The sequence below is a fragment of the Rissa tridactyla genome, unplaced genomic scaffold, assembly GCF_028500815.1.
Source record: "Rissa tridactyla isolate bRisTri1 unplaced genomic scaffold, bRisTri1.patW.cur.20221130 scaffold_37, whole genome shotgun sequence".
Taxonomy (NCBI): domain Eukaryota; kingdom Metazoa; phylum Chordata; class Aves; order Charadriiformes; family Laridae; genus Rissa; species Rissa tridactyla.
The window spans coordinates 147,081-159,107 of NW_026529584.1; the positions used below are offsets into that span (position 1 = coordinate 147,081).

The window sequence follows — 12,027 nt, forward strand, 5'->3', positions numbered from 1 at the left end:
TTAGTAAAGCCTTTGACACCATTTACCACAGCATTCTCCTGGAGAAACTGGCTGACCGTGGCTTGGATGTGAGTACACTTCACTGGATGAAAAACTGACTGGATGGCCCAGAGTTGTAGTGAACAGGGTTAAATCCAGTTGGCAGCTGGTCATAAGTGGTGTTCCCCAGGGCTCAGTATTGGGGCCGGTTCTCTTTAATATCGTTATCAACAGTCTGGACAAGGGGATTCAGTGCACCCTCAGTAAGTTTGCAGACGACACCAAGTTGGGAGGGATGTTGATCTGCTTGAGGTAGGAAGGCTCTACAGCCTTCCTGGATCGATGGACCCAGGCAATGGTATGAGGTTCAACAAGGCCAAGTGCCGGGTCCTGCACTTGGGTCACACCAACCCCATGAACGCCTCAGGCCAGGGGCAGAGTGGCTGGAGAGCTGCCCGGCGGAAAAGGACCTGCGGGTGTTGGTTGACAGTTGGATGAATATAAGCCAGCAGTGTGTCCAGGTGGCCAAGGTGGCCAATTGCATCTTGACTTGTATTAGAAATAGTGTGGCCAGCAGGACTAGGGCAGTGATGGTCCCCCTGGACTCGGCACTGGTGAGGCCGCGCCTCAAATATTGTGTGCAGTTTTGGGCGCCTCACCACAAGAAAGACATTGAGGTGCTGGAGCGTATCCAAAGAAGGGCAACGAAGCTGGTGAGGGGTCTAGAGCACAAGTCTTCTGAAAAGCATCTGAGCCAACTTGGGTTGTTCAGCCTGGAGAAAAAGAGCCTGAGGAGAGACCTTACTGCTCTCTACATCGACCTGAAAGGAGGTTGTCGCGAGGTGGGGGTTGGTCAGTAACAGGCGATAGGACAAGAGGGAACAGTCTCAAGTTGCACCAGGGGAGGTTTAGACTGGATATAAGGAAAAATGTCTTCACTGAAAGGGTTATCAAACATTGGAACAGGCTGCCCAGGGAAGTGGTTGAGTCGCCATCCCTGGAAGTATTTAAAAGACATGTAAATGTAGTGCTAAGGGACATGGTTTAGGGGTAACTTGGCAGTGCTAGGTTAGTGGTTGGACTTGATGATCTTAAAGGTCTCTTCCAACCAAAATGATTATATGATTCTATTATATGACATGCTGCAGAATGGGACTTTCAGGAGCATCCTGAAATCCAGCCAAGGCAGGGGCAGAGTCCTGCACATTGGGGTGCAGTAAACCCAAAAGCCCCGTGCAAAGCGTCAGCTAGGGGCCAAGTGATCAGAGAACAGCTTTGCAGAAGAGGCCACAGGGCTCTTGGTGAGGAAGCTGAAGAGGAGTCAGCTGTGTGTGCTGGTGGCAAAGGCTCCCATCCCAAAGGGGACTGAAGCAATCAAGATCTGTGGGAATCCAGACCCCAAGCCCACTCCTGTCCCTGGGCTCTGGAGGAAGGCTGAATCAGGGCTTTCCAGTGGAGAAATATGGCTGAGAAGGAAAGCCTGATCCTTCAAGGTGAAGAAGCTAGGATCAGGCTGTCCCTATTTCCCTACCAGAAAGGTGAAGAGAAAAGAACAAAGGTACAGCTGGAGCCAGAGGAGTGCAGCTGGGGCAGGGGCTTGTTGACCCCTCAGGGAACAGAGGAGGGAATGATATGCCCTCATGCTTGTCTGGATGATACTCGGATGTCGGCCCAAATTTGGTCTTCTACTTTCTCAGTAAAGGAGAACTGTCATTTAAGAAGTTCACACAAATAAGGTCACCAAACCATTTATCATGAAGGGAAAGGCCAACCCATTGCATTTTTCACAGTCTGTCCTCTACAAGAGTATTTATTTATGAGAACTCTCCTCTTTCATCCCTGCGCTAGTTTCAAGTAGGCGCAGTGGCACACACTTCTGGAGGTGTGCCCAGTATTCAGCACTTGCCCTTGTGAAAGACTTGCAAGTGGTTTGTTCCTACTGTCACCCTCACGCCAGGAGTTCTGGGTGCAGGCCTTTGCTTTCCTGAGCACCTTCCAGAGGGCCTCCCTGACCTCCCTGTTCCTCAAACTGGAGATGAGGGCGTTAATCAGGGGTGTGAGGACAGTGTAGAAAAAGGAGAATACTTTGTTGAGCTGCCTCGGTGGAGTTGTCTTGGGCAGCATGTAGACAATGATAAGAGTGCCATAGAAGAGAGTGACGACAGTAAGGTGAGAGGAACAGGTGGAGAAGGCTTTTTGCCTGCCCTGATGGGACAGGATCCTCAGGATGGCAGCTATGATAAACACATAGGAGGCCAGTGTGAACAGAAAAGGGAATACTGCATCCAAGAAGACAAAGATTAAAGCGGCCCCTGTAAGCACGTTGGTGTCACTGCAGGAGAGCTCCATCAACAGAGTAAAATCACAGAAGTGGTCAATTGCCTTGGGGCTGTAGAACTTCAACTGAAATAAGAGGAAGATGAGTACTGCAAATAGCAGCAATCCCCCCAGCCAAGACGCAGCTGCCAACTGGAGACTCACCTTCCAGGTCATGTGGCTTGCATAGAGTAAGGGCTGGCAGATGGCCAAGTACCGATCATAGGGCATGGCTGCCAGCAGGTAACACTCAGTACCAGCAGAACTGGAAAAAAAGTAGAACTGAGCCATACAGCCATGAGCAGAGATGGTCTTGTCCCCAGTCAGGAAGCCGGCCAGCAGCCGGGACAAGATGGTGGAGCTGTAGCAGATCTCCAAGGAGGACAGATTGTCCAGGAAGAAGTACATGGGGGTGCGCAGATGCTGATCTGCCATCACCAGCACAACAATGAGGATGTTCCCAAAGACAGTCACAGTGCAGATGACAAGTGAAAGGATGAAGGGCAGTGTCTGAAAAGAGGGATCATCACTCATTCCCAGCAGCAGGAACTCCACTGGTGATGTCCCATTGACCCATTGCCCTCCATCCATGCTGTGGTGTTTCTCTTTTATTTCTGCACTTCCCAAGAAGAGGAGCACCAAGAAGGAATGTGTATTTCTGTCTTTACTTTTAAAAAGATTTTTTTAAAGAAATCTCTTCACATTGACTCTGTGGACTCTGTGCCTAGAGACAGCAGCGAAACCGTTTCTTCCAGAGACCTCCTCATACCAAGGAGTTGAGCTGCCCTGTAGAGCTGCATGTTTCTCACTACAGAACAAAACCAAAACGTGCACTTGGTCTCTCTGAGAGAGCTTTCCTTCGTGTGCCCAAATTTGCTCTCAGGAAGACCCAGTTTAGGTATCAAGGACAGAGGTCCTTCTGCTCTCAGGAGAGAGAAAGGTATTGGATATAACACACTCCTTTCACTCTGAAAGTCCTTTGTGTGAACTATGCGACACCAGAGACCCTTCTCCCTCCGAAGAAGAGGATGGACGCTGCACAAAGCAAATGGTCCCAGCACTTCATGTAGGAGTCCCCCCAAAGCCACTTACTTCCCACACTGACCCAGAACAATCACTTCCACTGGCAAACTGAGTCTGGAATTCCTGCCTTGGAGAAACAGCAGGGTGGGGCTGTCGATGCTGTGGGACTCTCTGAGAGGATGCCTAAAATCACTTTGTGTATCAAACCATGGAGGAAAAACTGGTACAGAAGTTGAAAAACTAAACAGGAGGAAAACCATAACTGAGAGAATCGGGAAACAGGAGAGACTGTGCAGGAAGGAAGGGAAAGGGACAGGGAGGATCATTTCAGTCATGTCTTTCCCTCTTCGTTGGTGGTTTCTGAGGGCTTTGGGGCTGCCTCCCTACACATCCCAGACCAGTAGCAGGACCTCATGAGGTCATGCCAGCCATCTGTGCTCACAGGGCTCACTGCCCAGCATTGCTGGGCACTGGCAAGGGTGTCCCCAGGGTGCCTGGGGGTGAGGTGGCACAAGAGCAGGGTTGGGGGTGTGTAAAAGTGCACAGAACATGCCTGAGAGTGCAGCCAGGGGAAGTCCATGCCTGAGAAACATCCTTCTGCTCAGCACTCCCTGGAAGAGGGATCCCTTGAAATCCCATCTCCTGGTCTGGATGAATTGCTTCTGCAGGTGATGATGACAGACACCATTAGGAGAGGTTACTAGAGTCACTACAGAGTCACTAATGTCTCCAGCCCTCCTCACAGACTAGAAGTGAGAAACATGACCACTGTAGATCAAAACCTACATGATCATCATACAATCAGAGAAAAAGTAAAAAAAAAACAGAAACAAAGCAGCAATTTGCATGGCAAAATGAAGGTCACAGGCAGTCTGGCTGAAAACACCCTGCCCAGACACGTCTTCCATCCCAGCCAAGGCAGTGAGTGCCCAGGGATGGTCAAACACACCCCAGCCCAGCTGTAACCCAGCACCACCAGCTCCTCCCAAGCTTCTCTGGTCCATGGTGCCTGGACTCAGGGTCTCTGGGGGAAGGAGGGGGCTGGGGTTGGAAGACATACAGGAAAGGACAGGACCCTGTTCTCCCCTTACAAGTTTCTTCTTTTGAAAGATCCAGCAGTTTCATCAACAACACCCAGACTTTACTTAGAATCTAAGAATCATAGAATCATAGAATGATTCCACCCTTCCACCCTCAGCATCTTCAGCACCTACCTCAGCATGAAGGGGTGAATTCTGTGCTGACAGTGGCTGGAAATGAGGACTGAGGTCAGGGTCTCACTCTCTGCTTTTTCTCCACCATGCTGTTCCTTTCCCTGGGCTCTCTGCAAACCAGAGTGTCTCAGCCCTGTCAAAACCCTGTCTCTGCCCTTGCTGTCTTCCCCCAGCAGCTCCTGCAGTGACTTTTCAGCAGCACCCAAATGCTCCTGTTCTCCAGTGTGTCCTGGGGTTTAGAGCAGTGTTCAGTCTCCCACATGTTTTTTTTCTCTGTGTCTCAGCTCTCCCTAAGGATTACTCTTAATAAACAGAATATAATTGATTCCCTGGTGGAATGACAGCTCTGAGCTGGTAGGAACCGCATTCCCATCTCAAGAAAGGGCTGAGCTCCCCTAAAACCTCTAGGGTAGACTTGAAACCTGCTCTTTCAAAAAGGGAAAGTGAGGCAGAGCAGTGAGCACGGGCATGTCTGAACTTGGTTATCGGGAACACAAGACATGATGGGATCCCAGAAATGGTATTCAGCCCCTCTCCTCACAGATGACTGCGCTGTCATTGACTTTTAGACTAATACAGCCCTGGTGGCCTGAGCTGGTCCCTCCAGCTTGCTCCAGTGGCCAGTAGGGAGGAAGAGGCAGAGCCAGAGCCAGGAGCATTTTCTCCAGCCACAGAGACTTGCCCTGTTGGATGGGTTGAGTCCTCCTCAGGTGACAGGCTCTGTTCCCTGTTGGAAGAGGGCCTCCGAACCTCTCCCTGAGGTACAAGGGCCTGGAGCGTGATAGGATGAAGGGATGTTATGTTCTCTGAGGTGCTGACTGGAGAACAAGGATCATGTCTCGTCACCTCCAGGCCATGTTCCTCTTCATGCAGCCCTCAGTGCTGTGTGCATTCCTCGCTGCTTGAGCACACAAATGGCTAACAGCCACCTTGCTGTGCACCACAGCACCAAGGGCCTTTCCACAGAGCTGCTCCCAGTCCTGCTGATGTCAGGGCCCCAAGGGCAATAACAGGACCTGGGACCTGCCTTGTCCCTGTGGACCTGCCTGTTGAGTACTGGCCTCTCTCTGACCCTCATTACCCTCATTGAATCTAATCCTGATTTGCTCATCTGTGCTCCTGTCTTGATCTTGATCCTGCCGCATCACCACAAAGCCATCTGATGATCTGGACTCCCAGTTGACCCAGGCCGCCATCTCCAGGCCTGCCCCAGTCCTCTTGCTAGGTAGATCCCTGCCCTGGTGGCTGTGCTCCTGTGCTGGGTTCACAGTTCTCCATCCCTTAGAAGCTGGACCCCTCTGCTCCCCAAACATGGCATGACATATTTTCACTTAAGGATATTTCTGGAACTGAGATTTCTTTTTTCAACCTCTCAGCACAGGGAATAACTGAACATGGGAAATGAGGTCCTCTCACCCCAAGCTGTTGGACACTTTCCATTAAGGAAGAAGCATGAAAAAAATCCCTGAAAGGGCCTCCTTTACTCAGCTGGTGCCCCATAGAGTCCAGACTGCAAAGGGCCCTGAGGCAGATGCCTTTGTCCCACCTGGGGGCAGTGGGTTGTGTGGGCCCAGGGCCAGCCCCATAGAGAGGTCCCATAGAGAGGCCAATCCACACTCAGACACTTGCTTTTCAGCTCAGGTTTTCCCCTTGCCCTTTCCCTCTTGCAGGTACGGTCCCACCTGGTCTCATTCCTCACTGACTTGGCCCTGATCCCAACCTCCTGACTTGCCTTTCACAACCCACCTCAAACCTGTCCCATTATGACTGACCTACTGAGTACTGACTGGGCTCTCGGCTGACCCCTGCAGCCATCACCACAACTGGTCTGTACTTCTTGGTCCAGTGCTGTCCATCACCAGACCTTGTCCCCTCATTTGACTCACCAGAAGGAGGACAGATGTCCAGGCATCCTACCAGTTGCCCTTCCAACCTAGAGGAAATGTCAACCTTCCAGCCTCCTGGGCATGGCTGGAGAGAGGAGCCTGAAGTGCAGGAACAGCCTTCCAGTACCTAAATGAAGCCTACAGGAAAGATGGGGAGGGACTCTTTATCCGGGAATGGAGCGATAGGACGAAGGGTAACAGTTTTAAACTGAAAGAAGGGAGACTTAGATTAGGAAGAAATTCTTTGCTGTGAGGGTGGTAAGCCCCTAGCCCAGGTTGCCCAGAGAAGCTGTGGCTGCCCCATCCCTGGAGGTGTTCAAGGCCAGGTGGGACGGGGCTCTGAGCAACCTGGTCTAGTGGGAGGCGTCCCTGCCCAGGGCAGGGGGGCGGAACTAGATGATCTTTAAGGCCCCTTCTAACCCGAACCATTCTATGATTCTGTGAACAGGAGGGATTGAGTTCACTCAACTTTATGGTCAGAGGTGTACCCGTGCTTCTGTATTCTCCAGGTAATATAAGGCTCTCACAAGACTTTCCTGGAAACTCTTGAAAACATGTCCACTTGTGGCTCCCTGTATGCTTGCTCCCTGGACTGCAAGGAGAAGATACCCTGTCTAGAGGGAAGAACAACTTTCCCTTGAATTACAGGTTCACCCTCAGTGAGCAAGAGATTTTAGTCTCTGTCCATCTTGTCTCTCTGAATGCATCACCATGACTTCCAAGGAGCCTGATGGTTCCAACAGATGAGAAGAGCAGCCCAAGAGGGCAGGATGGTGGAACAGTGGCTCTGAGCAGCCCCAGTAAGCACAGAAGGCAGCACATCCACAGTCATGGCCACCAGCCAGATTTGCAAGGAAAGCAAAAGCTTTGTGGTTTAACCCCAGCCATCATCTAAGCACTACACATCCGCTCGCTCACACGCACCTCAGTGGCATGGGGGAGAGAGTCCAAAGAGTGAAAATGAGAAAACTTATGGATTGAGATAAAGATAGCTCAATAGGTAAAACAAAAGCCACACATGCAAGCAAAGCAAACCGAGAAATTCATTCACTACTTCCCATTGGCAGGCAGGTGTTCAGACATCTTCAAGAAAGCAGAGCTCCATCACATGCAATGGTTACTTGGGAAGACAAATGCCGTTAACTCCATACACCCCCGCTTCCTTCTCCTTACCCCAGCTTTATAGGCTGAGCATGACATCACATGGCATGGAATATGTCTTTGATCAGTAGGGGTAGGCTGGTCAGCTGTCCCAGCTGTGTCCTGTCCTGTCTTCTTGTGCACTCCCAGGCTCCTCGCTGGCAGGGCAGTATAAGAAGCTGAAAAGTCCTTGACTCTCTGTAAGCAGTGCTCAGCTTACACATGAGTGAAAACATCCCTGTATTATCAACACCGTTTTCAGCACAAATACAAAACATAGCCCCATAATAGCTACTGTCAAGAAAATTAAGTCTATCCCAGCCAAAACCAGCCCACTAAGGCACTCGAGCATGGTTGACACCTCCATGGGGATCCTTCCACCAAAGCTGAGGAGAAGAGGTGCTTCTTCTGTAACTATCTTTGCAAAGATGATCCTCAGCACCTCAAGTTGCTTTTCTTGGGTTCGCCCATCGTCCCATCTTGGATTTGGACTGAGGATTTGGCCTGAACGAGTGACTTCCAAACCTCCTACAATACCAAGACAAACAATGGCTCATAAATGAGTTCCCGCTGGAATGGGGCCTCTGGAGATCCTCTGTCCCAGCACACTGTTGTAAGCATGAACAGAGATTTGGTTGTCCAGGTCCCTGCCAGGCTTAGCCTTGAGCATTTCCAGCAGGAGGTGAGGATTCATTGTGATCCCAGTAACAAAGGCACCCAGACTCTGTTAGGTGTCATTCACAATCCTATTTCTCAGAGCTATCAGAAGAATAAGAGAACACAGATAATCTTACATTCCTTCAGGTGCTGGGAACCTGGAGTGGTGCAGTATCAAACATGACTCCAACTCACGTGCAGCACGCTGAGCAGACACTGTCCACAGAAGAGAGTGTCTCTCTTTGAGTCATTCAAGCTATTATAGAGCTTTCTTACAAGAAAACAACTCTATTTGTCATTTCTATTGTGGTGGACTGACTGGTTTGCCCCCAGGTGCCCACCAAGCCACCCTATCGCTCTCCCTCCTCCACAGGACAGGAGGAGAAAATATGACAAAAAGCTCCTCAGTTAAGTTAAGGACAGGGAGATCACTCACCAATTACCCTCATGGGCTGAAAAAACTTGACTTGGGGAAATTAATTTAATGTCTTGCTAATTAAACAGAGCAGGATAACGAGAAATAAGAACAAATCTAAAAACACTTTCCCCCTATCCCTCCCTTCTTCCCACGCTCAACTTCACTCCTGACTTCTCTACCTCCTTCCCAGTGCAGGGGGATGGGGAATGGGGTTGCCATCAGTTTATGACACTTCATCTGCTGCTCCTTCCTTTATAACACAATCTCTGCTGCTCCTTCCTCCTCACACTCTTCCCCTGCTCCAGCGTGGGGTCCCACCCATGGGAGACAGTCCTTCATGACTTTCTCCAATGTGGGTCCTTCCCACAGGCTGCAGTTCTTCATGAACTGCTCCAGCGTGGGTCCCCCATGGGGCCACAAGACCTACCAGGAGCCTACTCCAGCATGGGTTCTCCACAGACTGCAGCTTCCTTCAGGGCACATCCACCTGCTTCGATGTGGGGTCCTCCTAAATATAGGGGGTGTGAATAAAAGTAGGTGCGGGAAACAGGTTTTTGAAGTGACACTACAGTCAAAGGGGAGGTAGCCAGTGCGGATGCTGGAGACTGGCAGGAATTTGACCTCAGTGTGCGTTTCTGCTTTCACTGGAAGTCTCTGAAATACCTCCAAGGCGCAGGGGCTGGTAGATCTGCCCCAATAAAACCTGAGCCCTCCAGGAACAGAGACATGACATTCCAGAAGACACGTCTGGAAACAGAGAAATGTGGCTGTTCGGCTGCCTGTAAGAACCCTTCCGCCAGAACAGGAGCCTGGCATGGCTAAGTAAGGTGGAAAAGTTTGCCATGCAGACATCTCAGGGTGAGTGAGATCTGCTTGAGAATGTCCTAGACCAAAAATTGTGCAGAGGAATCATGTTCTAGTGCAGCCAGTGGCAGCCTGTATTTGGTTGACCCTGGCCAGCTGCCAGACACTAACCTAGCTGCTCTCTCACTATCCCTCCTCAAACAGGACAAGAAAATAAGATGGAAAAGATCTTATGGGTGGAGTTAAAAGGGAGATTACTTGCCAGTTATCATCATGGGCAAAATAGAATTGACTTGGTGAAAATTAATTTAATTTGTTGCCCACAGAAATAGAGTTGGGTGGTGAGAAACAAAGAGAAAACTAAAACACCTTGTCCCCACCCCTTTCTTTTCCCAAGACACAACCTCACTCTTCATTCCTGACTCCTCTACTTCCTCCCTGCTGAGCAGCGCAGTGGGATGGGGAATGGAGGGTTTCAGTCAGTCCATAACAGTTCCTCTCCGCCGCTTCTTCCTCCACATACTTTTCCCCTGGACCAGAGTGGGCTCTTCACAAGCCACAGAGAATAAGAAGAGCAAAAGTGACAAAACTTGTTAGCCAAGATAAAGAAACAGTGAACCACACATGGTGTCTTTGAGAAATAACCACGTAAATGTAAATTATTCACTTTGAGTGACTTAGTCCAGGCCTTATAGTTAGGGAGGCTGAATCCCAAACCCTTACAAATATCTAACACCTACTGAAGGGTCTCCCCTCCCAGCTGCCCAGCCGTGGCCCCTACGTGATGAGCACCGTCTGCTCTTGGCTGTAGAAGCACAGCAGCAACATGGCTGTGGCCTGGGCTCCTGTGTATCAGTTGGCATCCTGCTCACCCCAGGATGATTTGGCTGGCTCTCTCCCTTGTGTTTTTACACCACCTGGACCTGTCGCTTCACCTTTTATGTTTAAAAAACCAAAACAAACAACTCAGAGAATAAACCTGGCAATTCTGAGAGAAATGCTGTCAGGTGTAGACATTGTTTGATACCAAACAAATAATACCAAGAGAAAAGGCATTATTCTAAAAATCCCATGCAAGAAGCTAAATGTTGAAGTTACAGCGTTTATTTATTTATTTATTATTTTTAAGGTAAGAATGGCTGACAAGACTAAAATTAGATAACTTTGGTTATCTAATGAAGAAGATGTACATTCCACCATTACTGTTATTAGCGATAGCAGCACTAACTCTAAAACCTCCCTGAGAACTTTTTAATCTTTCCTCTGCTGCACAGGTCAGCCTGCTTAGGCCCGAAGTGGATGACCTCAACCCTTCCAATCACCGTTGCTCCCAGCACTTTTTCCATAGGAGATAGAGGTGTAAAATAACCAATGACACTGCTGGGACGAAGTTCCTCAGCCAGGCCACAGGGAGGACAAGTCCTCTCCTGAACCCTTTGCAGGGCTGGCAGCATCTGGGAGCCCCACAGGAGAAGGGAGCATGTGGAGGAGGTTCTGGGGCCCTGTAGAGCATTGTCATACCCATACGGGTCCTCAAACATGATCCCTGACTTCAAAGATCCAGCCCAGCTTCTTGTTGTTTGAACAGGCAAAGAGACTGCCCCGGACGCTCCTTCCAAACCCAAGCCCTTATATCAGCCATTTCCAGACCTGGCCATTGATCACAGAGCAGGTGAGGTCTGTTCTTTGAGATGTGATCAGCTTCATTCTCCTTCTGGGCTTCAGTGCCTGTATTAGGTGAATAGTCAATCCTGCCTGGTTCCTCTCCCAGTCCAGACCCTGGGAGACCCCAGAGCACGATAGAAGCAGTGCTGGCCACGGGCTGGGCACCGGGGGGAGCTCTTGTGCTCTGAAAAATGTCCTTCAAGAGCTGCCAGCGGCCGTTCACTTCCTTTGTCCCTGAGGGCAGTTTCCCAGGGGGTCCCATCTGCTGTCTTAAAATTCAGGGTCCTGACTCTACTCTTCACCAAGCCCATATCCCTCAAGACTGTGAATTCCACCAGGGTTTGATCACTGCAGTCCAGGCTGCCACCAGTCTTGACATCTCTAATTAGTTCATCTTTGTTGGTAAGCAACAGGTCCGGTAATGCTTCTGCTCTGATGGGACTGTCTGTCATCTAGATCAAGAAATTATCTTCAACTCTCTTCAAGACTGCTTATATCTTCTGTGCTGCTTTTCCAGCAGATGTCAGGATGAGTGGAGTCCCCCAGCAGGATCAGAGCCTGCAAGTGTGATGCTTCCTGTAGTTGAAGAATGCTTCATCTACTGGTTTCTCCTAGTCAGGGGACCTGTAGTAAACACCAACCACGAGGTTTCCTTTGTTATCTTGGTCCCTAGTTTTTACCCAGAAGCTCTCAACCTGTTCCTCGTTCTTTTCTCTGGCAGCTCTGGGCAGTCAATCCATTTTTTACAAAGAGGGTAATGCCCCCAACCCACCCTATCTTGACTGTCACTTCTGAATAATTTGCAATGCTCCAGTCGTGTGATTCATCCCACCATGTTTCACTGATTAGATTGTAGCTTTTTAGATGCACGGTGGCTTCCAGATTCTCCTGCATGTTATCCAGGCTGTGTGCAGGGTGCCTACAG

The 12,027-nt window shown here is 49.8% G+C and overlaps 1 protein-coding gene across 1 annotated transcript; it reads right to left on the minus strand.

Moving 5' to 3' along the window:
- Positions 1 to 1,812: 1,812 nt before the first annotated feature.
- Positions 1,813 to 2,886, minus strand: LOC128903493 (olfactory receptor 5B21-like). The gene has a single exon (XM_054187507.1). The coding sequence runs from the start codon at positions 2,884 to 2,886 to the stop codon at positions 1,813 to 1,815; it is 1,074 nt and encodes a 357-aa protein (XP_054043482.1).
- Positions 2,887 to 12,027: the final 9,141 nt, after the last annotated feature.

What these genes read in the sequence shown, in the direction of transcription:
- LOC128903493 (XM_054187507.1), bottom strand. Translation starts at nt 2,886, where the DNA reads ATGGATGGAGGGCAATGGGTCAATGGGACATCACCAGTGGAGTTCCTG.